Source organism: Xenopus laevis, chromosome 2S (genome assembly GCF_017654675.1).
Source record: "Xenopus laevis strain J_2021 chromosome 2S, Xenopus_laevis_v10.1, whole genome shotgun sequence".
NCBI classification, from domain to species: domain Eukaryota; kingdom Metazoa; phylum Chordata; class Amphibia; order Anura; family Pipidae; genus Xenopus; species Xenopus laevis.
In genome coordinates this window covers 126,631,227-126,658,767 of record NC_054374.1, presented here as the reverse complement: position 1 = coordinate 126,658,767, position 27,541 = coordinate 126,631,227, and the positions used below count along the sequence as shown (strand labels likewise).

General features: G+C 37.7%; 1 protein-coding gene across 1 annotated transcript in view; it reads right to left on the bottom strand.

Moving 5' to 3' along the window:
- Positions 1-13,531, bottom strand: part of acvr1b.S (activin A receptor type 1B S homeolog) — a 30,818-nt gene extending 17,287 nt beyond the window's left edge. Inside the window, 1 exon segment of the mRNA NM_001090880.1 lies at positions 13,345-13,531. Within this exon segment, the coding sequence (NP_001084349.1) occupies positions 13,345-13,420 (76 nt within the window). The 5' untranslated portion in view covers positions 13,421-13,531.
- Positions 13,532-27,541: the final 14,010 nt, after the last annotated feature.

Here is a 27,541-nt window from a genome sequence, read left to right as displayed (position 1 = left end):
AACTGGTTCAGATTGGAGGCCCATGCAGATACAATGAGATAGGATGACTTAACCTTCTGTGATTTTGCCCAATTCTAGTTACATTTCAGGGCTGGTGAGTAATGTGTGGACAAGTACTTTTAGCACAAGGCTTTCCATGGCAAAGCAATCGAGAACATCCAGTTAACAACTATTATATGAAATGTGCATATATCTTTTACAAGCAAATGAAGCACTATTGGGTTTATTTCACAAGATGGCAGATGCCTGAAATATTTCTCATTTTCAATACAGAGAGCACAACAATAAGCCTCCAGAATGTACCATTCACACTGTTATTGTTTGGGCTCATACCTCATCCAGAAAGGAATGCAGCCCTTTTCCAACTCAACAAAGCATTGCACAATCCTTAGAAAAGCTGTGGGGTGAGTTTGACAAAGGGAAGGCACAGACAATGTGTAACAAAATACTTCCAGTCTGAGCGGTTGAAATGACTATTATGGAAGCTCTGGTTAAAAACGAAAGTGTACAATACATTGAATTCAGAACTGTCTCATATAAAGCAAGCAGAATAGGCATTTATCATTAGCAATATGCAGACACATTCCACTGGCCAGATCAGATTCAATTCAAGGGTTGTTTGTTATGCCCCTACTATTTAACTTCTCCCCTGACACAATAGGAGTATCAAGCTCCAGAGCAAGGGCCTGTGAAGTCAGAATATATGCCGGAGTAAAGGTGGGCATGCAAGGATAGATTTAAGATGTCAGTTTGTAAAGGTGTCCTATTTAATGTTAACATGCAAGAACTGATTGTATAACCTTGTGCCGACTAATATTGGATACCTGATATTTATAATAAACTCACAACCAAGACTATGGGTTTTTTTTTTTACTAAACTCCGGTTGGGCTTTTTGGGGCAAAGCTCATGTTTTCAGGGTTTTTTTTTTTTTTTAAAGTTCAAAATTATTTGAGATTTATTAAAGCCCGACACAGCCTAAATCCGAAAATCCACCATCTCAGACCTGCTAAGGTTGTGTATAAGTCAATGGCAGAAGACCCGATCCTATTTTGAATTTTCTATGGTCTGTGCTGGAATTAGCCCGAAAATCCGACCTTTTCTGGCAAAAATCTTCTGGCTTTTCGGGAAAAAACTCTGAAAAAATCATATAATTTGTGTTTTTGCTCGATTTTATCAAGTTTTTACCCATACTTATTAAGTCCAGCTTTATTTTTATAATAAATAAATACTTGCTGCCTTGAAAAAGCTGATACAGCGAAAAACGCGTTGGCACTAAGATACTTTAAAAGCTACATTTTAAAACTTTTTTAAAAAAAAGAGTGAAACAATCTTTTCATCCTGATCTTTTTATGATTGAAGTACTTAACAGTCTCCTTTCTTTTTTATTAATTTGTGACGGCTAGTCCGTCGGTGTGCTTCCGCTGAACTCCACAGGGTATAGAACTCATCTCTCTCTCTCCTCTTGACTAGAATTCTTAAAGGTTACCGGATTTGTGGTCTTATTGCATATATAGCTCTTCCTGAAGTTAGTGAAAAATAGTATTGTGACCAGAGTCAGGTTTATTTTGACTGCCTTTACTTTGTGGTGTCCCATAGTTAGTAAAAATTTGAGTTAGTTTCTTTTGGGAGAGCTCCACCGTCTAGAATTTCCTTTTCTAACCTATTTTCTAATGAATTCAAGCCCTATTAATTCATGTGTGATTCGTAATTTATTTTTGTAGTTTATTAATTGCTTTAATGGATTAGGTCTAGGTCAATCAAATCGATTTAACTTAAGAAGCACATAGCACTTTTCCAACCTTATATGAACTTGTGGGGGGTAGATCAAGTTCTTTCCATTTACTAGAAGCACTGTGCACTTTTTGGTCTTTTTAATAATCTATTAATTCATGTCAGTTATGAATTTCTTCTAGATTTGAATCTATTTAAATATTATATATAACGCACTAAGCACTTTATTCACCTTATTCAATAAGGAATATAAATACCTCGGTTTAGCATCAGTATATTAATTAAGGTGGTGGTTATTGATGTAATGACATTAGGGAATGTATTATTTAATTAATTGGTCTACCTGAAAATATTAATTAAATTTTATATCTAAACCTCAATTAGGGAATATACGGGGTATCTTTTGTCTTTCGGTTTCTATAAATAAATAAATAAGGTCAAATCATGGATTCTAGTTTGGTCTGACTTTTATTTATAAAAAAAAAAAAAAAAAACAGATTATGATAAATAACCCTTTAATTTCAGGTTAATGGGTTATTGTTTTAATTGAGCATGCAAAATAAAGTAAAAACTAATTGAAAATAAAGGCAATTCATCCTATTAGACAAAAACGGTATCGGCATATTGATAAAGTCCTCACCTGATGGGTCTCAGTAGGCCCCAGTGGGTCAATTACCTCAGTATGTGTGAGTGCCAAATTGGTTTACCATGTATAGGCACCTAAACATGTATCTTGGTTAAAGACACCCTACCTGAGTGAACAAACACACCATAAAAAAAAATAAAAAGTACAATGTTCTGAAAGGTTCTAGTTCAGTGATAGCATAGTGTCCTATGCTTAGAACAGTCAACACCCAGACCGTACCCATTTCAGGAATCACTACTAAAATTACAAACAGTTACAAAAATACAAGACTAGAACAACAGGAATACAAAGTTGGGGCTCTATATAAGTAGCAGTTGATACAGCTAAGTATGGTGAGCATTACAAGGAGTCATTCAGATCTCACCAGATTTGTGACAAGTGAGAATACATGTAGTAGCCATGACAGTCCAAGTAAAAAGAACACTGCAGTATTCCATACAGCAATGAAAATAATGCACCTACCAGCCAACACCTTATATGAAGGGGTTTAGCCACATCTTTACTAAGGATATAGTGAATAAAGTACCCCCTCTTGTAAAATATAAGGATAAGTTACCGAGGAGTTTCATGACCATATAAAAATACGAGGCCAAAGGCAGAGTGGTTTTATACAGATCATGGAACTTCGAGGTAACTTATAATATCCTTATATTTAACTTTTTTATAATTTCGGTTCTGTTACATTACCACAATGAATTTTAAACGAAACAACTCAGATTCAGTTGAACTGCAGACTTTCAGCTTTAATTCAGTGGGTTGAACAAAAAGATTGCATAAAAATGTGAGGAACTAAAGCCCTTTTTAACACAATCACTTAATTTCAGTGGCTCAAAAGAAATTGGACAATTGGAAGATTTTGCTGTGACAAAATGTCGTCAAATGAACTCTCTATGCGGTTGAAACAAGCCATCCTTATGCTGCAAAAACGGAAAAAAAAACAGACATTGCTACCATATTAGGAGTGGCAAAATCGACAGTTTGGTACATCCTGAGAAAGAAAGAAATCACTGGTGAACTCAGCAACGCAAAAATACTTGGACATCCACGGAAGACAACAGTGGTGAATGATCGCAGAATTATTTCCATGGTGAAGAGAAACCCCTTCACAACAGCCAAACAAGTGAACACCACTCTCCAGGAGGTAGGCGTATTGATATCCAAGTCTACCATAAAGAGACGTCTGCAAGCAAGTAAATGCAGAGGGTGCACTGCAAGCCACTCATAATGATCAAGAATAGAAAGGCTAGATTGGACTTTGCTAAACAACAACTATAAGTGCAAGAACAGTTCTGGAAAAACATTCTTTGGACAGATGAAACCAAGATCAACCTCGACCAGAATGATGGCGAGAAAAAAGGATGGAGAGGGTGTGGAACAGCTCATGATCCAAAGTATACCACATCATCTATAAAACATGGCAGAGACAGTGTGATAGCTTTGGCGTGCATGGTTGCCAGTGGCACTGGGACACTAGTGTTTATCCATGATGTGACACAGGACAGAAGCAGCCGAATTAATTCTGAGGTGGTCAGAGACATACTGTCTGCTCAAATCCAGCTACAGTAAATGCAGTCAAAGGTGTTTCATAATGACCCAAAACATACAGCCAAAGAAACCCAGCAGTGTATTAAAGCAAAGAAGCGGAATATTTTTGAATGGCCAAGTCAGTCACCTGATCTTAACCCAATTGAGCATGCATTTCACTTGTTGAAGACTAAACGTTGGACAGAAAGGCCCACAAACAAACCGCAACTGAAAGTCGTCGCAGTAAAGGCCTGGCAGACCAATAAGTCCATGAGTTCAAGACTTCAGGCTGTCATTGCCAACAAAGGGTTTTCAACCAAGTATTAGAAATGAATATTTTATCCAATTTTTTTAAATTTGTCCAATTACTTTTGAGCCCCTGAAATGAAGAGATTGCGTTAAAAAAAGGCTTTAGTTCCTCACAACTTATGGTTCAACCCACTGAATTAAAGCTGAAAGTCTGCAGTTCAACTGAATCGGAGTTGTTTCATTTAAAATTCATTGTGGTAATGTACAGAACCAAAATTAGAAAAAAAAGTTGTCAGGACCTAACTGTATATATGGTCATTTGGTCTTAGAAGAGCAGTTCATATTTAATGTCCTGTCCTGTAACACACATTGCTGTGGTGTAACAATAATTCTAATTCCACCAATTAAGTGGCAGTGGATAGAATACAGGATGGCAGTATAAAATCAGAGTGTACATTGAACCAAAGCAATGTTAATTAAAGAAATTGTTCTTGAGCTCGGACAAATCGCCACACATAAAAATAAGCATCTGTCTCCCAGAACCCAGCCAACAAATCAAGACTGAATGTCTGCTCAGCATATGAAACCCAACCCTCGGAGACCTGTTCTGACATGTTAAAACGTCAGGTTTCCAGACTGAGAATGGGAGCTTTGTTCAATACAGTTATGGTGAGCAGGATTCATGGCATTAAAAAGAATGCCCCAGCAACACAGAGAGCGTACAGAAAACAAGTGCTAGCCATAGACATTGGTCATAGATCTGTGAGAATGTGCTGGAGCAATTTGGAGCATCCAAAAGCCCTTCAACAGCAGCAAGGGAATTGCCTCATAAAAGGTATCCTGCTACAGAGTTTGAAACAACATTCATTTTTATAACAGACTGTTCCGCAGCTCAACTTGAGCAACAACAACAGGAAAAGATACTTTATGAAAGTGCAGTTCAGACAGCAATATAGTTTCTAAAAACAGATCAAACTTCCCTTGTCACACACAGTGATTTTCTATGTATTTGGCCAATTGTTTCTCACATGGCACATCTTGAAAGATTGTTTATACAGGTATGGGATCTAGTCTCCGGAAACCAGTTATCCAGAAAGTTCCAAATTATGGCAAAGCTGTCTCCCAGGGACTCCATTATAACCAAATAATCCAAAAAATCCAAATGCTAAAAATGATTTCCTTTTTCTCTGTAATAAAACAGTACCTTGTCCTTACTGAAAGGAAAACCAGCCTAGTGGGTTTATTTAATGTTTACATGATTTTCTAGTAATCTTAAAGTGTGAAGATTCAGATTACAAAAAGCCTGGTTATCCAGAAAGCCCCAGGTACCGAGCATTCTGGATAATAGGTCCCACACCTGTATTTAACTGCTAATGTAATATAGCCACTGGTTTCCAGCTGTACAGCCCTGTTCTAGACTTTTTTTGTTTAGTTTTTTTTCTGTAAACAAAGACACATTCCCAGAAATTTGTAGAAATTGTATATTGCTGCCATTTGTACATGTGTGGATGCATCTGACCTGACTCCCTATGCAAGATGAAAGCTACATAATGGAAATCTAGACTAAAGGCCCCCATACACGGGCCAATCAAAGCTGCTGACAGACCGAGTTGGCAGCTTATTGGCCCGTGTGTGGGGCCCTCCGACTGGCTTCCCCGATTGATATCTGTCCGAAAGCCGGGCAGATGTCGATCCAGCAGGGTAAAAAATCCATTTGGATCGTGGCTGCATCTGTTCATTGATGAGGTCCCGTGATCCAACCGCTCGTATTGCACCCATTCTGATCCGTTTGTTAGGCCCTAGGGCCTTTGATCAGATCAGCCCGATATCACCCACCTCAATGTGGGCATATTGGGCAGAGATCCGCTCATTTGGCGACATCGCCTAACGAGTGGATCTCCCTGTGTATGGCCACTAAGCAGCTACACACACAAGGTCATTTGAAATAAGTTAGCTATTTGATGCAAACTGTATTCAACACATGTTAACTGTTCTCACATTTCCCTGTGGGTTCATACCAATGGGAATGAACACCAACTCTGAATGTAACAATAACTGAGCAAGAACTATTTTTACTGTGTTTAGTACTGGTTTCCATTCCCATGGGTACCAAAGACAAGGCAAGCAGTGTGGATTAATCAGCATCAAAATAAGCTAAGTGGCCATTTTCATTTATTAAAAACAGTGATGTACTCAGCTAAAATATTGTGTGAAAAAAGAAGTAACGTGCCCTTATTTAACGGCTTATTTAACCCAGCTGCTCTTTAAATTGCCACACGGCATCTTGCAAAATATATGGCACAGAACAAGTCAACTGTAAATGTAGACTCTACAACACTGGCATTAAGGCATTTTTAGAGCCAGTGCCACAGATTCTATAATCCACAACACTAAACAGCTCTTGACATATTGTATCTCTTCCACAAGATATTCCTTTGTAACTCTATGGTGATGTTACAGAAATATTTGAAGAGATAGACTCACTATAGCACTTGATTGATGGGACTGAGGAGAATAATGTATCATTTCTGTAAAGTGCTGCAAAATACTGTTAAAATAATAATGGACAGCAGATGCCCCCAGGCTTGGGCCAATGGTCAGTCGAGCAATGTGTGGCCAATATAATCCTGCAAAGAAAATATGTTAGCACGTGACCACTTCAAAACCTGATTGAGATTTACAGCTAGACAGTATTACAAATTATCCTTCACTCCTATCAAATATGTTCAAACTGAACATTTTTTTCTGCCAATGCACCCTTTCAGTGTGTGTTTCATCTGAAGATGGGTTATTGAGAGTGGCTGCACCTACCAGTATCTCAGTGCTCACTTGTTTGCAACAAAAAAGTATATGGTTATCAAAATGAAAAAAAAAAAAATGCATACATTTGCAATATTGTACAACACCACATGTGGCAATGTTCTGCATGCAGAAAAACACTTTATTCTTTTAAACTTAATTTTTTTTTTAAACATTTGGTCACATTTTGTATATTTGCTTTTCAATGTTAAATAATAATAACAACTGTGGCTTTCATTTCAAGTGAAAAAAAAAATGTAGCCCCATTTCCATGGCATAGATTTGAGATACACTTGAACTGTGTGTTTAGTGATTTTGCCTGTTGTAAACTAACTACGTCTGAGAGATACAAAAAAAAGCTTATTCCGATCCACGGAAATGTCACCACGTGAAAGTCAACCCTCTAATGAAATAACTAGGGATGCACCGAATCCACTATTTGGGATTCGGCTGAATCCCCGAAACCTTGTTGAAAGATTCGGCCGAATACTGAACCGAAACTGAATCCTAATTTGCATATGCAAATTAGGGTTAGGAGAGGAAAAAAAATCTTTTGTGACAGTCACCTGATTTCCCTACCCACCCCTAATTTACATATGCAAATTAGGATTTGGTTTGGCCAGGCACAAGTATTTGGCCGAATCCGAATCCTGCTGAGAAAGGCCAAATCCTGGCCGAATCCCGAACCGAATCCTGGATTCAGTGAATCCCTAGAAATAACAGCACTATTTAAGATTTTATTGTTAGTGTGATGTTATTACGAGATTAAAAAAAAAATTACTATTTTCTAATGAACAGAGGTAAGACAAATAAGACTTATTTATGCTAGTTTTTTTACACACCACTGTACATTCAAACAAATAAAACCATCAGAAACCATACAGTAAGAAAACAAACAAATGCAATTAATACAAGAGCAGATTTTAACTGCCCTATAAAAGGCACACACTACCATAATGTTGTGTATTCGGCTTGACACAATAAACCACAGAGGCTCCGGTGTTGAACGGCTTTCCGTGTGTGGGCTCCGATTTATTTTATTTTGTATTTTGCAATACAGCAGTGGTGACCAACCCTCATCTTCCTGCTACTACAGTAATAAAAAACCCAATATAAGACAATGACTACCTAATTATGCTAAAGCCAGAAGGCCACAGCTCAGACACACCTAGTGTAGACAAACTGCTATTTTTATATAGACAAGGCTGACATTTCAGTTCTTATAAAATTCTAATTATACTATTTACAGTGTTGTAAACAGAAGCAGTGTGCCAGAGCAAGTCCTTGTACTTGAAAGCTTACAATCTAAATATAGTGCATAAGACACATGGAGTTTAAAAGAAATAAACCCTAAAAATTAACGTGGCTAAAATGCCATATTTTATATACTGAACTTATTGCACCAGCCTAAAGTTTCAGTATCTCAATAGTAGCAATGATCCAGGACTTCAAACTCGTCACAGGGGGAGTCCCCCATCTTGAAAAGTGTCTGTAACACTCACATGCTCAGTGGGCTCTGAGCAGCTAAGCTTAGGGGTTGTCACTAATTATCTAGCAGAATATAAGGTTGGCCTCTACTATAAACTGATGCTACAGGGCTGATTATTAAATGCTGATGCCAATTGCACTGATTTCTGAGCTTCCATGTAGTAATTATCTGTATTACTTACTAATCAGCCTTATATTGTGACATTTCTATTCTATGTGTACTGTATATTGTGAGTGGGTCCCTAAGCTCATTAAGTGACAGCAGCACAGAGCATGTGCAGTGAATCAGCAGAAAAGAAGATGGAGAACTACTGGGGCATATTTGGAGACACAGATCTTACTGCTAAATGGCTGTGGTTGCCTTGGGCTGGTACAGAAACCCAAAACATAATGTACAACGTTTCTAGCTACTTCTTTAGTTAAGCTTTAGTTCTCCTTTAGTGACTCAAGCATTAAATACAAAAGCTGTCACCAAGAGTCAAACCAAGGTCTCCAATCTTCCTTCATACAGTAAGTATCCGTGCAGCCTACAGCAGAAATACTTGAAAGGGACTATTGACAGTGTATACGGTCATATTTTTGTATACATTTTTGCCCCCAAAAGTCCATGTGCTTTTCCCTTTGTCTACAAGTTCTGGGAGAGTAAGCATGGAGTGGCAAGGGAGTTGTAGCATCAGCTGGTATTGCAAGTGGTATGCTGAAACCTTCTTTGAAACAGGGAATGAGAGGCAGGGGAGATGAGAGACATGCTTTTGTGTGATCGATAGTGTTTGGGAGGTGTTTGAATCTGTGAAAGTATGAATATTGAAAGTGCATTTTTGTGATTTCAGGGAGAAAGAGCTTCATAATAAAATGCTTACTCTACTTTGACCATATTGGGCATTTATGGTGAGCGGGGGGGGCTGTTAGACCAATAATCCAGAGATCCTGCTGGTGTGATGATTATCAGGCCAAATTGAATTTTTTGTAGATTGGCTTAAAGTAAAGAAGATCTGAAAATCTGTTCTGATTGTTTGGCATGAACAAACAATGTAAAGGTGGCCAAACATGTAAGGCCCTCTTTTATGTTATTGGTCCGTGTATGGCGACCTTTATTCAGATTCACTTAGTACAGGTATAGGATCCATTATCCAGAATGCACCAAATTACAGAAAGTAGGTCTCCCATAGAATGTTATAATAAAATAATTCAAATTTTTTTAAAATGATTTCCTTGTACTCTGTAGTGATAACACAGTACCTTGTACTTGAGCCAAACTAAGATATAATGAATCCTTGTTGGAATAAAAAGCAGCTTATTGGGTTGATTTAATGTTTACATGATTTTCTAGTACAGCGAAGGTATGAATTTACAAATTACAGAAAGATCCGTTATCTGGAAACCCCAGGTCCCGAGCATTCTGGATATTTTGTAAAACACTGAAGCAATACATACTGAATTACAAAGATGGCACCTATGTGCTCTGCTGCACTTACTATGCACCTATAAATGAGTAATGATTTAGGGGCACTTTCAGGGGTAATCACCTATGCGGGGGGGAGCAGGTAGAGTGGACTATGTAGGGTAGAGGATTTTATTATTCTTTAGTTCTCCTTTAAAAGCATATCAAGTATAAAACTACTACTTTTTTACTAACACAAATTACTGTTGTAAGCAAACACATGCTAATAGATTAAAGTGCAATTTAGGCAAACCCATACAGTACAACAGTAAACCACAAAAATTGAGTTCTAAAATAAAAATCCTATCACATGTAAGACAACATGTATAATATTGACTTAAAGGAAAACTAACATCAAAAAATTGAAATCTTTAAAAGTAATGAAAATATAATGTACTGTTGTGCGGCACCGGTAAAACTGGTGTGTTTGCTTCAGAAAATCTACAATAGTTTATATAAACAGGCTGCTGTATAGCCATGGGGCAGCCATTCAAAGATGAAAAATGAGAAAAGGCACAGGATACATAGCAGATAACAGAGAAGCTCTGAAGCATACAATGGGATTCTTCAGACCTTATCTATCTATGCTGTATCCTGTGCTTGAATGGCTGCCCCCATGGCTACACAGCAGCTGGTTTATATAAACTATAGTTGTTTTTCTGAAGCAAACACACATTTTTAGCAGTGCAGGACAATACTACATTATACCATCATTCCTTTCAAACACTTTGCATTTTTTTGGTGTTACAGTTCCTTAAGGCCAAAAAATACTTAAGGGGGGGGGGGCATCCACCTTAAAATGGTTATTTTCATAGGAGAAGAATATTTTATTCAAAGATACTTGTTAAAGTTAACTGTAAATATAACTGCAGCTGAAAGAAGTGTTTGTGTATTCCTTTCTGATTTTTAAAACAATGTAGCAGAAGTCGGTTCTACTTCAGGTTATAAAATCAACTGCTTTCTGCTAAAGGAGCCAGTAGTAGTGCCAAGAATGTAAACAATCAGACAGATACTGCTTTCTATAGCAATTACATTAACAAATAACTTTAAAATAACTTAGATTTTATGTTGCCCTCCTGGCCAAAGTCCTTTGTACTGGTAATACAGTTGCCCTTTCAGTTTCTACTGAAACACTGGCAACAGCTAGGAATCAGGACATGAAAAAGCCTTGGCCGACATCACTGATGAATATGGAAAGGCTAGTTTCAACATGGCCTTTGCCAAGACACGAATGATCTGGATTTTCCAAATAGCGCATTTGTGGTAGGGGGCATTTCGGATTCAAAATATGTAGTATTAACACGAAACATAATGCTGGCTTTTGTTCCCCTTTGAAAAACAAGGAAAGGCAAATTCTCTGGGCATACTTCTACACTACAGTACATACAGGAGCCTAAATCTGTGCTAGGAACACCTGGGAAAGGTAAGAAACATGGCACTGACCCAAGACATAAGAATGTAGTTACTGAATTCAATGGGGAAGTGTGTGTGTGTGTGTGTGTGTGTGTGTGTGTGTGGGGAGGGGTTGTTTAAAAAAATTCTGACATCAGAAAATAACCTTTTTTATTATCTATCATAACATTGCCTTTGAATGCTATTTATAATTTTGCCATAAACGTATTTGCCTGATGCTTCTACATTACCTTTCTTCCTATCCTGTTCCTGTATGAGGTGGCTGCCATATTTGTGCAGCAGGAGTCCATTAGCATTAGAAACTCTGACAGTCAGTTTGGCAAGACTATCAGGTTTAGGAACTTCAAGTAAAAATTACATACAAAAGCAGAACTATCGCCGATAAACGATCAATGTGACCTATAGGTAACTTTTAATGTAGATAAATATTTTGGAAAAAAAAATGTTAGAGTCAGCAACTAACATTTTGGCATTCTTCCACTAAATTTGCTTTAATGTTTTTTACAAAGTTACTTAGAAATACATTTTCTATCATGACACATAAAAAAAAACTTTTTTTTTTGGGGTGGTTTCCATACAACATTTCAATAGCACTGTGCGCACAACTGTAGCTATTTATAACTAAAATATACACCCGCATAAGTAGCAACAAACATAATGAACAGTGTACGCTCCATTGTAGAACTTTGGAAACTTGCTGGGATATTGCCAATATGTCTACCCCTATGTCAGATTTCAAAATTGAATATTAAAAAAAATTGTTTGCTCTTTTGAGAATTGGATTTTAGTGCAGAAGTCTGCTGGAGCAGCACTATTAGCGGACATAGGACAGTATCCTTTTACACGATTATAAACATTACAGTACACCATGACAGTCATCCAAGCCAAAATGCTCATGCAAACACAGAATGCAGTTCTTGCTAACATATAATACCGTTGTTTATGGTAAGGATTTCTAAACTGAGGCCCTAAGCAACAGTGTAGCTAAGCGAGGAGCTGAAGATTTATAGCAAGAGGTGGTTGTACTGCACTTTTATTTACAGGATCCCTTATGCGGAAACCAGATATCCTGAAAGCTCTGAATTACGGTCTCCCATTTTATCCAAATTTTTAAAAATGATTTCCTTTTTCTCTGTAATAATAAAACCGTAGCTTGTACGTGATCCCAGCTCAGATAGAATTAATCTTATTGGAAGCAAAACCAACATATTTGGGTTTATTTAATGTTTAAATTAATTTCTAGTACACTTAAGGCATGAAGACCCAAATCACGGAAAGATCCGTTATCCTGAAAACCCCAGGTCCCGAGCATTCTGGATAACAGGTCCCATACCTGTAGTATTATTATAAATGAAGTACAAACAACCAATTGCCTTGTGTGATTGTTCCCTCTACACAAATCCAAAACATCCCTCCCCCTCCGGACACAACTTCCTGAAGGTCCCACCTCATTTACACTGGCCGGGGGGCTTCGCTGAGCCCACACAAAAGCCAAAGCAACCTGCAGTTTTCTAACCAGTGCTTCTCCTGTTGTATCTGATGCTCATCTAAAACAACCACAGAGAGATGTTGATTTAAAGTAACCGTATTTATTGCAAATGGTGAATTTGTGAGTAAGATAAAACAGCAGCACTGCCATGCCCGAGAGCTGCCTAATGCGAGATACAAGCAGATTTTGTACTGCTTCACGTGAATGTGTGGGGGCACAAGTATTGTTACAGGGACGGAGGAAGCAATATGGAAGTTTCCCAAAATATAAACAAATACAAACTGGAGTATAGACAAGACTCGGTTCACTGGGAGCCATTGGCATCAGGCTTTGCTGTGCTCTAGTGTAGATACATTAAAGTCGAAGTTGTCCCTCCCTACCAGTAATGTATGTTTACCCTTTAACAGTCTTTTGGCAGCAGCCCATCCCGCTGTTGGGAGAAGCGTTCAGACAGCGTGCAGTTCTTATCACTTCAAGTAGTATTATCTCGCACGTTCACCCTATGCCTGCGCCCGTATTCCTATTTTAGATAAAGACCCATAACCCGAATACCAGGCACTTACCAAGCGCACAGCTGGGGCCTACCCCAAGGAGCAGGAGGCTAAAGGCGATGAAGAAGAAGGCCGGTAGCTCCGCCATAGTAATAGCCGCACAGCGCCCACAACCTGCGCGGCCACGAGCGACCCAGACAGACAAGCGTATTCCGGGAGCGCGGCCGTACGACGCGTCCAGCCTCAAAGCTGTCTAGCGCTTACTCTTGCGTTCCAGGCCTCTCCTCCAAAAGGCGAAGAACAAAGGCGCCCATTGGGCGCTGACTAAAACCACTCCTCTTTCAGTTTATAGTTGGTTTCACCCCTGTCTGACGTCAAAGCAGCTGTCTTTTGTTTCGGATGGGTGAGCCGCGCACTTTCGGGAAGAGCTGTGCGCGCGCATTAAAGAGACAGTGCACCGTTACGTTGGCTTCGAGCCGGCATTTATTAAAGCGCCTGGCTGTCTGGGCCCATCCTGCAAATAGACACATTCCCGACACTGGTTGGGGGCGCCTAAGGCCATCCTATGGAACGACTGGTACGTCATACGTCACACAATCATATACACCTCGAACTGGGCACACATGTAAACGGATAGGCTCTGCCCATGACAGATTTGTAATTCAATGTTTTCCACACGCCTTTTTTATTGGCTTTGTGTTTTAAATGGCGATTTCTCTCTACCTCAGCCCGTGATTCCTTCCAAACAAAGAGAGAAGCCTCACGCCAAGTCTTTCGTGTAATACTGTGTCCGGAAAAAGCTTTCTCATTGTCTATTATAGAGTATGAGGCAGATTTGTATGGATTATGGGACAATATAGACACTATATGATATAATTCAGACTAATCTGCCTCTTACTGTCTGTGAGGAGAAAGAACCCTTCTCAAGATAGATAAAATGGCATTTTAAAGGGATTGTTCACCTTTTAAACAACTAGTTGTTTTCATATAGATCACCAGATATGACTTTTTACAATTACTTTCTTTTTTTTTTTCTGTCACCGGTTTTCTAATATTGAAGGTTAAAGTGTAATTTTTTTACCAGAAGCTCTTGGAAGGGGGGTCGCCGACCCTGTAAACTGTTCTAAATTGATACATTTAGTTGCTACATTTCTTATCTTTGTCCCTGCTGAGCAGAATCTCTGGATTTCATTACAGGCAGCTGTTAGAATTGATACAATAGTTGCTAATGCTCCAGAGATGCTGCTGAGAAATGGATCAACTTAATGTTACAAAATTGTAACAGTTTAGAGTCTGCGCCTGAATTACTGAGCTGCCAGACTGAAACACCACAGACACGAACATTCAACTTTAAACTTGTGGAAAAACAGTGACAAATAAATAATGGGAGGTAATTGAAAAAAGTCTTCATTTCTGGGAAAGAATCCGAAAACAATTGAACTGAAAAAAGTGTTTGGAAGGTGAACAACCCTTTAACTAATATATCAGTTTAGATTAGGTAACCTCTTCCCAGAGCTACTTCAGGAACATTTAAGAATGTGAAAAGTTACATTTTAAACATCAATATTAGAAAAACTGACACACATAGAAAATAGTAAGTCATTGAAAACAAATCTGTATTTCTGAAGAACTACTTGAAACCAAATGAACTGAAAAGAATATTGGAATGTAAACAACAAGGGGTCGATCACCTTTAAGGTAACTTTTAGTAGGTTATAGAATGGCTAATTCTAAGCAACTTTTCAATTGGTTTTCATTATTTATTATTTTTTATAGGTTTATAGTTATTTGCATTTTTCTTCTGACTATTTGCAGCTTTCATATGGGCATCGCTGACCCCTTCTAAAAAGCCAATGCGCTGTAAGGCTACAAATGTATTGTTTTTTTTTTTAAAAGTTTTTATTTATGCATTTTAACCTTACAAGTAAAGACAGTAGTAGTGAACCATCACATTTTGCATTACTCAACTATACATGAGTGCATATACTAAGTATTTAGTACTGACATATATTAGAATTAGCTCAGTGGGTGGTACAAATGTATTGTTAATGTTAATTTTTATTACTCATCTTAATATTCAGGCCCTCTCCTATTCATAGTCCAGTCTCTTATTCAAATCAATGCATGATTGCTAGGGTAATTTTGCCCTAGCAACCAGATTGCTGAAACCGCAAACTGAAGAGCTGCTGAATAAAAAGCTAAATAACTCAAAAACCACAAATAATAAAAAAATGAGAACCAATTGCAAATTGTCTCAGAATATTACTCTCTACACCATACTAAATTTTATCTTAAAGGTGAACAACCCCTTTAATACATTTCTTATCTTTGGCCCTGCTGAGTAGAATTCCTGAGTCTCATTAAAGGGGAACTCCACAAAAACATAACTTAAGCTGGCCATAGATGCAAAGATCCGATCGTTTGAATCCTCAAATGATCAGACTTTCCCATCTCCCGACCTGCCACTAACCATTCAGATCAAAGTCTTACCAGTCAGATCAAATAAAGTAGTTAAAGAACAGATCAGCCGATGTTCTGCCCTGACAGCAATCGTACGAAATTTATGTCCGACCAAAGCTAGTGACAGTCTCCCTTTGAAAATTGTACTTCAGCAATACATGAAGAGAAATTATCTGCAGCCGACAAATCTTTTAACCTGTCCGACTGACCAAAGGACCAATCTCCGTGGGACGAAAAATGTAGGGACTCTCCACACACTGTCCGAAAATCGTGCGAATCGAGGATTAGTACGATCGGATCATATACAAAATATGCAGACATTTTACTTTTTTGTGAACCTTTGTGGAATCCATTGGAGTGCCCCATTGCCCATGCTGCTATTGTTTACGATTTGCTGTGCCCTATGCTGAGGGTTCGGGGCAGGTGCACCCAGACCACATTTCCTACTTGCTGACTGCTTTGAAGTTTTAGTCCTTTGTGAGTGATTTCTCTCTTTATTTGAAAATCCCAGTAAGCCCCAGTCCTGGAGCGCTGGGACACCTTATCTGTCACTGCTAGGCTAATGTTAAGTGCAAAGAACTCTTAATGAAAGGTATTTAAAATGGACAGACAACAATATATGATGTAATTAATGAATTCTGACTCACACTATATTTCAAGTGGGCAGCACTACAAATTTTAGTGCAATAGCACAGAGGCATGCACATTTTTATTAGCTCTGGAGGCAAGGTCAGAATGTCCACAATTACCCCCTTTGGGGTATATTTATCAAAGCTATTTATCAAAGAGTCAAGTTAGAGATCACCACAGTGAGATTCCATCACTCTCCATTCATTTCTATGGGATTTTGAAAGGCATATTCATCAAAGGATGAGCTTTCACTTTCACCCATTGATAAATACTCTTTTAAAAATTCCATAGAAATGAGTGGAGAGTGGCGGAATTTCACTCTACAGGACTGTGGCGATCTTTAACTTCACTCTTTGATAAATATGCCCCTTTGACTTCTATGGGGATCACTGTAAACATTTGAACAACCATTTGTCAACAAATAGTTGGTTTAATATGTGCCAGACCAGATTTCCGGCTCCTGCCTAGTATTTGCTTGCAGGTGATTCCCACAGATGTCAGTGGAGGCTGGTTCCAGGTTCTTTGGTACACATGCGTTCAAATTACCCAGAATTGCCCAGTGTACTATAAGCCTTATGGGCAATGGCACACAGTATGGTTTTTCACCTGCATGGGGGAACCAATTTAAAATTGCATATGCAATCTTTAAGGAAACCAAGTATGAGTTCACTAATCAAATGCAGTTTCATGCCAATAAAAAAATTGACAATCTTTGTTTCAAAAGCCCGTTGGGTTAAACTGGTTAAGATTGCCCCCCTTCAGATGTGGATTTCACCAGGTCCAGCACAAATGTACCCCTTCTGAGGCCTGGGCATCAGTATAAATTGATGGCAGTAAAAAATTTCAGTTGCATAACTAAAATGTAACAAATGGGTAACACATTCCAAAACATTAAATCCTAATTTTAGCTCTTGAAGTGCAGTTGTACTGGAAAGGTCACCTCTGGTCTGTTGAATTTGATAAATACTCACATTGGGTTGGCTTGTACCTTTCTCAACTACTCTTGGCAGTCCAATGGCAGCATCAGACCCAGTCTGAAACCTCGAATGAAACTCAATGGATGAGTACCCTGTTGCAGGGACATAACATGTAATGTAAAATGTAATTGATATCACTTAACAGATTGCAAAATGTAGCCTAGCTTACAGAGGAAAGGACTTATACGATTTTTTTTAATATTTCTGCATATATTTGATTTTATGCTCACATTCTCAATTTGGTCACTGTATAACCCAGGGTGCATTTTGTGTGGGCTCCTGGGGAAGACAGCTTGGGTTTATCCCAGAATCTTACAAGAGCCTGTCTTTGTGGACAGAGTAAGTCTCTACCCAACTTCAAATACAGAAATAACTCTCAAGACTTAAGGTGAAGACACGCACAGCTACAGTAATAGTGACATGTTGGTTGCGTAAACCAGGAGCTCTGCCTATACAATACAATGTTTTACTGTCTCAAGCATATTTGTTTATCACCAGGTCCGGACTGAGAACTAAAATAGGCCCTGGCATTTCAGGTACACAGAGGCCCAAACAGCCCCCACCAGCCCACTAAATAGTGACTTTCTATGGGACCTTATAGCAGCACCTCTGGCATTTGCCAGAACCCACAGATTGCCAGTGCGGGCCTGTTTATCACCCCCATTCTGACAGCAAGGTGGTTAGTGGGGAAATTTTTTAAGGGTTATTTATCTTTACTGTAAATTAACTTTAAGTATGATGTAGAGAGTGATTTTTAGTAATTGTTATTTAGTAGCTCTCCAGTTTTCTCCAGAAATCTAGAGCTAGAGTCCAAATTATCCTAGGATAATTTCCAAGGCTGGAATATGAATAGGAGAGGGCCTAAATAGAAAAAAAAGTAATAAAAAGCATTAACAATACATTTGTAGCCTTACAGAGCATTTGTTTTTTAGATGGGGCCATTGACCCCCATTTGAAAGCTTGAAAGATTCAGAAGAAGAAGGCAAATATTTCAAAAACTATTAAAAAAGAGAAAAAACGAAGGCCAATTAAAAAGCTGCTTAGAATCAGCCATTCTATACCACACCAATACACTACAACACTGCTTGTTTCCTTCTTAATGCAGATTTTGCAAAATGGCATACAGGTTTTGAAATATCTGCAGATTAATGCATTGAAGAACGGTAGAAATGGCTTCAGAAACCATGGTCGTAATTTCCAAAACATGTTACTCTGGTGAATGCATTCATTAAATAAGTAGAACGTTTTTTTTGATGAAGTGTCCATCAGTGCTGTAGCAGATAAAAGAGCCTCCTACAGAAAACAGTCCCAAACAAATGCTTAGAGAGTTGAAAGAGATGTTGATACTTTTTAAAAAAGGGAGTTTTGAAACATTACAGTGTAGTCATAGGTCAGGCTGTGGGCAGTTCTAACCAAAAGTTATTTAACAATAAAAAGCTCATTCAGGGTCTTGTCTTTTTAACAAACTAGGACTTTTTAATAAAAATCTGGGCTGGCTGAGCTGTCAAAATTGGGACTGTCCTGCAGAAAACGGGATGTCTGGGAGATATGCTGTGATACACTGGGAGGCACATTTATCAAAGGTCGAATTTTGAATTCATGTGAATTTTTTTCAACTCTAATAAATTCTAGTATACTCAAATTCGATTGGGGGAGGTTATTTAGTAAGAAAATATTACCGACCCCAAAAATTGAATTCAAATCAAATTTGACTAAACTCGAATCAAGTTTTTTCACCGAAAGAAAAACTCAAATGTCAGGAAGGCTAGCAACATCTTCAAATTGGTTACTGGACCTCTCCCATTGACTTATACATGAACTCGGCAGATTTTAGGTGGCAAATAGTCAAATTTGACTTTTTAAAGGGGCATGGTTTGATAAATGTCGAAATTGGCAAATTAGGGGTGGGGAGGGAAATCGTGTGACTTTTTGTCACAAAACAAGGAAGTAAAATTTTTTTCCCCTACCCACTCCTAATTTGCATATGTAAATTAGGGTTCGGTTTGGTATTCTTGAATCTTTCGCGAAGGATTTGGCCGAATCCAAAATAGTGGATTTGGTGCTTCCCTAATATATACTGTACATTGTCCTGCATGTTTTACTGATAATTACTTTAGCATTTGTATTAATTTGCAACAATCAGAAGTAGACCACTAATATAATAAAAAAACATTACAGAATAAACCTGTGTGCAAAATAGTATAATCCATTAGGGGTTCCATAACCTGACCTGCTTTTCTTGTTCCTGGGCATCTGTGGTGCTTCCAGTGCAGGGTGAGGTCCCTGTAACATGCTGAAAATATTCATTGAATGGGTATGCATTGAATGCTGATGGATAAGAATTTAATAGCATGTGTTTACCAAAGTAGATGGGGAAAGGCTAAGCATGTAGTTGCTTATGAGAATGCTTCTCTCAAATGTTTTGGGGAACCCAGGGTCCACACAGTTCAACAGTTTTATGTAAAAGTGTCAGTTCTGCTTTTCAGATACATGCAAAGATAAGGAAAATGGAAATAGGAAAAAAGTAGTAGTAAAAAAATTTATTATATATATATATATATATATATATATATATATATATATATATATATATATATATATATATATATATATATATATATATATATTATGTCCAATGGTACCTGCACTCCAACCACTTATACTTTCACGGGTGCTTGGTCAAAAATGTATTGTATAATGATCAAAGGATGGACCAGCGCTCCAGTTCAAATAAATAACGTGCTTTTATTTATTTTATTTTAGGATGCACGGTGATAAATAAAAGCACGTTATTTATTTGAACTGGAGTGCTGGTCCATCCTTTGATCATTATATATATATATATATATATATATATATATATATATATATATATACAGTATATATATACAGTGTATATATATATATATATATATATATATATATATATATATACACACACACATACAGTATAGTATTATAATACATAATCAAAACATAATACAGTCATGCAATGAAATAACTTAAGCAATAGCATCACACAAAAAAATACCTTGTTTACAACTTATGGATATAAAATAGTTAATACAATTTCATAGCAAACTAGGGAGATTTGCCTTTTTTGCAGTTTGCATAGACAATACAGTAGGAGACCATATTGTGGACATTGAAGAAACTTGCATTTCATATTTACATACTGAACCCTTTATCACACGAGGAAGGGGGATAAAAAAATAGTAGTTTTTAAGTAATAGTAGTTTTTAAGAAGTAATCTATAACAAATCAAACAACAATTAGTTTTCAGCTGCAGTAAGACCACTGAAAGAATATTTCTTTTTGAATAAAATCATTTACTGTTCAAAAGTTAAATTTACACCCAATTTGTATTTATTTAAAATCAAATGTGGTACACAATAACTTAAATACACAGAAAATAAACTTACATCTTGGTCATTATGGGGAGGCGGGCCACTGAAGTTTGTCAGAATAATACAATCTGTAGACACAACGAAGTTTACAAGTCTGCAAAATCAACTTTTTTTTTTACAAAAAAAACTGAATTTTAAAATAGCCTGAATTTGAAAATACATTTCCTTGCATTTCTTATATAAAGAAATACATAGCATTACATTAAAGAAATACATTAAATTGGTTTTAACAGAACTTGCCAATTTTTAGCAGGCAAGTTTTCAATACAGTTTTGTAGGCCTGTTTATTAAAGGTCAAATTGTAGTGGTTTTAGAAGCTTTTAAAACCACGACTAAACTGACATTCTTTAAAACCACAAATGTCATGAAAATTATTAAAAAATCGGAATATAAAAAGTAAGAATGAAAAAAAAAAAGCGCTGAACAATGTGGTAAAAATTATGAATACCTCAGAAACCTCTTAAAATTTTAGTTTTTCGGACAAAAAAAAATCCAAAAACCTCTATAAAGTCAGAATTGATTAAAAGTGGACCAATAATATCAGCGCAGCTCCCACTGGGGCTCATTTATCAACACTGGGCAAATTTGGCCATGGGCAGTTACCCATAGCAACCAATCAGTGAATAGCTTTTTAAAGCCAGCTGCAAGTAAAACAATGAATGTAGCTATTTGATTGGTTGCCTTGGGTTACTGCCCAGTGTTGATAATGGACCCCCACTGACTTCTATAGCACCTCAACAACTTTTACGTGGAAAATTTTTGCAAAACTGAATTTTTTTAAATATTATATACCCTGAGGCTGCTAAAAGTCCAAATCTGAAAATACTCCATCTCCAAGCTGTCGGGATCCTCTAGAAGTCAATGGCAAAGTTCCCATTTCAAATTTGAAGATATTATGGTCTGTGCTAAGTTTCGGCCAAAAATCCAAAAAACATTGGGGGTTTCGAGCGATTTCACAAAAAAAATTGAGCGTTTTAGCATAAAACCCGAAAAATTTGGGTTTTTGGTTTTTTGTTTTTTTTTGCAAAAACCCGAATTTTTCAAGTTTTTTTCCAAACCGTTTTTATCGAGTTTTTTCAGTGATAAATGAGGTCAAATTGAAATCTGATTTTGATAAATAACCCCCTCAATGTCCAAAGGGCCATGTATCCAAACACCTAAGCCACTTTATGGTGATGATATAAATATCATTGTCACTGTGTAAACTAACTGTGAGGGCACACATTAATATTTGGAAACAATGAATTATGGTACGAATCTAAAAAAAACCCATATATTTTCTTATATTTGTGTGGGGTTATGTGTTTTTAGCTTTATGTGCTCCAAATTATAAAACAAGTTGTTACAACTTATTTTTTTTAAAATTCAGGGTCCTGTTACAATTTTAGTGTGTGCAAAAGGGTGGTCTCTACGTGGAGGAAGTAGGGGCTCAGGAATTAATTACAATCTTAACTTACTTGTTGCAAAAAAAGGCGTGAAGAGCTTTGCACATATGAAATATACTAAAGACTGCACCCGATCCATTATAGTTTTATAAATTATCCAAATAACAGCTGTAAACACCTCCCATACTAAAACAGTTAGTAATTACAGGGCATGTGCTGTTCCATCTGACCAGTGAGCTCTGGCCTTACACCTTTGGTACAAGCTGGAAGACCTGAGGAACAAGAGTTACATTTAGGAACAGCTCCTGGTATGCCCTTGTGTATTCTGCTGGAGTAGTGCAATATGTGGTGTTTATACAAATGGCCTCTAGATGTCACTGTGCTCAAGAGTTATACTTGAGCATATTTTCTATACAGCTTGTGGTGTTAGAGTTGCTTACTGTTGTGTAATGGTTGCATAAGCCTGCTAATAAAGCACTGTTATACTCTACTCATCCTGGGCTACCAAAACATAACACAAAGCTTAGCCCTAACCATATGTAAATAACAAGGATGCCCTATGAAATCATTCAATAATTGAAAACAATTAAAAATAAAAACTGTACAGTTGCTTAGCCTTAAAGCGGATATAAACCTAAAAATAACATCTTGCTTAATGTTCTGTAATTCTAAGCAACTCACACACACACACACTACTCACAGCAATGTTAATTGTACATGTAATTCTTGTTGATTGCAGTATTTGTCACTTTCTGCACTTAGTTCTGACCCTTGAGACAATGTTGCAGAAGCCAAATACAATTTAAAAGCATTGAAATGTATATTGGATATTTGTTTAAAATTTACAATTTATTTCATTAGCAAATCTCATTTTTGGTTTACTCCCCATTTAAAAGAGCAGTAACCTGTCTAGGGTTTAGGCTGAACAGGGGCGTAACTATAGAGGAAGCAGACCCTGCGGTTGCAGGGGGGCCCAGGAGTGTAGGGGGCCCAGTGAGACCCTAGTTAATTAGCAATTTTAATATATCTTGGTAAAATAGGCCAACTTAGAAAATACTTTGGGGCCCTAAATTGAATTTGCTATGGGGCCCAGTAACAACTAGTTACGCCACTGAGGCTGAACAAACTTTGTGACAATCATTGTGATAACAAAACAATACTGTGGGTTCTGTTAAGTTGGAAAGATTTTTAAAAGATCCGATCATCATCGTGAGACCACGATTATCTCGAAACGATCGTAAAATCATAAGAATTGTCCATCAACTAAAAAGACCAATTTGCCAGGAAAACAAAGGGGAGCTGCCTGCTTGGCCCTGCAAACATAGATAGATTGTACTGGGACCGACAAAGATTTTTTAACCTGGACGATCAATTTCCTGACAGATGTCACCCGAAAAATCATAAGATGTACGATCGTTCGAAATCCCACTAACCACACGATAATTTCGAAGGATTGGTCGGACTTTGCTAAAATCGGTCGTTCGGTAACAAAAATCTTTGCGTCTATGGGGAGCTTTATTTCTTGAACTAAAGAGAGCAAACTGAGAAATTGAATCTCCATGTTTGGTCTCTGTGAGGTAGATAAAAATTACAAGAGCTTAGATAAACCCTGTGCATAAATGACTTCTGTTTATCTCTGCAATGAGATTTTCCTGTTTCGGTTGTTTAGCTCAAGAAAAAAAACATTTACATTTTTTGTAATTAAAACAATATGCAAAAGTTTTTTTCAGAACAAGTCTTAGTTGGAAAGTTGGAAAGGGATTTATTGCCCCTTTAAAGCAGTCCAAGTAACCAGCCTGTGAAGTGATGCTGAAATTTGAAGTTCACTGGGAAGGCTGCAGCTTGAATTTTAGTTAGAATTCCCCGTGCCTCTGTTCTTTTTCAGCAAGAATAGCTCTGAAGGCAGATGAAATGTTAATAAAAGGCAAACATGTCTGGCTTTTAATGGCACATTCTAAATGTATGATTTGTTACACAGAATTAACTTATCCAGCACTTACAGTAGCAGCTGTTCGCAGCAAGTGCTTTGTCTGCATCGCTGATACAAAATAATTTCTTGAAAGTTAGATTTATCCCGCCTATTTGATGCACTATGTTTTCACTTTATATAACAAATGGTATTATCAGCCTGCACATGTACAATATCATAGTCCACTTTGGATAATGACAGGACTAAGAAATAAACATCTCTAGAATGTACAAAGGCACTTTATATATCAAAACCTTTTCTGCAACAAAACCATCTCACAACTGGAATGGAAAATGTGCTATATTTGGGGAGGGTGTATAAATATTATTTGCTTGTACAGAGAAAATTGCATTGTGTGCAAAATCGATAAATATATATATATTAGTTGGAATAAACACACTGCTTGTATCCGTCAGGGAATTATCTATAGAGTTCTGTAGAAGAACAACAACTGATTATGACCAGAATGTGTCCCCTGAATCCAGACCTTATTTGTGCCCAATGAAACTGTAGGCAGGGGGTTTTGACCCCCCCCCATTTATCAAGCTGCCCCCTGGTTCAAAAAGGGTAACTGACTTGTGTGCAGAAAAATGGCATACAAAAAGCATTTACACTATGCAACTATAATTTAGTTAGTACTGCTTGCAAAACATACTTAAAGGAGAACTAACCCCCCCCCAATGTGCAGGCATTGCCCCCCTCTCCCTCTCCGCGATGTGCTTTAGTGTAAAAAAAAAACCCTATAAAAAATTTTAACCCTTAAATCCAGAGAAGCACAGCGGAGCTCCCGTTCGCCATCTTTCAGCTCTTCATACAGTCGTTGGTGTCAACGCGATTTGTGCATGCGCAGTTGAAGCCGATTCCTGACTTGGCCCAACTGCACATGCGCTGGGAGGCTTCGTGTCGGCGAAGAGACCCAAAGATATTCTGAAGAGCCAGAAGATGGCGACCAGGAGTTCCGCTGTGCTTCTTTGCATTTATGGGTCAGAATTTTTTAGAGGGTTTTTTTTTTTACACCAAAGCACGTTGCGGGGAAGGGGCTTTTGGTAGCGATGGGGTTAGTTCTCCTTTAAGCCAAATCAGTGTTAGTCAAAGGCAAGGCACAATTTGCTACATAAATGGCACAAGGGAACCCTGTATATCTGACCAGTTATGACCTGTTAAATCCGAAGTTCCCTTGTGCACATGATCATTTTTTTACTGATTGAATATTGTGTATATGCCTGCATGATGCCCATAATAATACACAACATGCACAACATTTATAAACTTGGCCTATTCCGAGCATTAGGAACAATGTTTTTTTTCACTCCATATTCTGTCAAGACAGATTTTCATATGAGCCAGTGATAGGTTAAGCCACTCAGAGTCTAGCCAGGGATATTTGATATCCAAGTTTTTCTACCATCTGTCTGTTTTAAAGCTGCCTGTCCTGGTTTCAGCATGTGAAACCTGGACAAAAATTGGCAGAATCTCAGCCCCTGAAATCTTAACTCTGCCCTTGGTGTGACAAATCCACCCCTGACTTCACAGTCAAGCCCCTTTATCCAGTTAGCAATCCTAAGACACTGCCCTTTTGGGTTTAATACATGTTTTAAAGGAGAACTATAGCTTAACTAAAGAAGTAGCTAGAAATGTTGTAAATTATGTTTTGTGCTTCTGTACCTATGCAAGGCAACCACAGCCCTTTACCAGTAAATATCTGTGTCTCCAAAGATGCCCCCGTAGCTCCCCATCTTCTTTTTTGCTGAGTCACTGCACATGCTCTGTGCTGCTGTCAGTGCTGAGCTTAGGGACCAACTCACAATATACTTAATACAGAGATACTACATGGCGGCACAGAAACATGTGCAACTAGCATCAGAATTTAATAATCAGCCTTGTAGCAATGTAGTTTATATTACAGACAAACCTAATTTTCTGCTTGATCATTTGTAACGACCCCTAAGCTTAGCTTCTCAACAGCTGCTCAGATCCCACTGAACATGTGAGTGTCACAGACACTTTCCAAGATGGTGACCCCCAGTGACAAGTTTGAAGTCCTGGATCATTGCTGCTATTGTGAAGCTGAAACTTTAGGCTGGTGCAATAAGTTCAGTATATAAAATGCAGCATTTTTAACTATATTCATTAAGGGTTTAGTTCTCCTTTAAAAGTATACTGTATTATCCTGGTAACCACAGAGGTACAGATATAACAATGCCACACTGCTCTATCTGTAGTTCATTATACAAATAGTCTAAAGGAAGCATTTGATTTCCAACATGACAACAGATCTATCTGTATCTAACATCATTCCTGTGGAGTAATATGTGTATTATAATATTCTACTGCTAGCTGGAGCACAGACATCACACTCATGGCTCTACAAATCCTTATTTACTGAGGAACTTCACGTTCTTCTACCTTCTCATGTTATTTCTCAACAGATTTGACAGACTGTACAACTTGAATATTCATATCTTCCCTGATAGGGCCTAGCATCAGATTTGCAGACTAGTTCTGGCTTATTTCATTATGTCATTATTTAATTAGTCATGCACACTGAAGAGATAAAACAAAGCACAGCAAATACAAAACATTCCAACTCAAGAAAATTGTACCACTGATATTATATCCACATGGAGACATTAATGGGGCAAATTCACTAAAGGACGCAGGGCCTAACGCTAATGTTAATTCGCTAGCGTAGCGCATTTTCGTTAATTCGCCAATTCACTAACGGACCCTGGCGTAAATTCGCTATTGTTACTTCGCACCCTTACGCCTGGCGAATTTACGCAATGGGCGTAACTACGCAAATTCACTGATGCGCGAATTATTCTGAACGCTACCTTTTACGCCAGACTTCCTTCGCCAGCTCAGACCAGGTGAAGTGTAATAGATTTTAAAAATGAGTGGTGAGCACAACTTTCCCTTGTTTGTTATAGTTATACAGGAGCAGTGACCAGCTCCATGTTGTAGCTCCCACCCCTCCCAGCTATAGTCAGGTGATCCCACTGGTGTCTAATAAAAGGGCAGCCAAGTTTGGGAGTTTTACTTTGAAAGCAGCTAGTAAGTTGCAGGTAAAACTTAGTCCCTTTGTAAAATGTATAATTAAGCAATTGAATTCTTAATGAATCAGATGAAAATTAAGCGTAGGACTGGCCAGATATGGGATGACTTTGACGTAGTTGGCCATCTTAAATATATTGCAATATATGGACAAACAATCCCTGTGTTGTTTAAAGGGTAAGGCATTTTTTAGTAGCAGTATGCACAAAATGTCTCTGTCTTAAATATATTGATAATGGGTTGAGTGCAGAGGACCTCTTGTAGTTGACTATATGTATTTTGTGGTCACACCCTCATTGCACCCCCGCCTAATGGTTTTAAAAAATAGTGGTGAGCACAACTTTCCCTTGTTTGTTATAGTTATACAGGAGCAGTGACCAGCTCTAT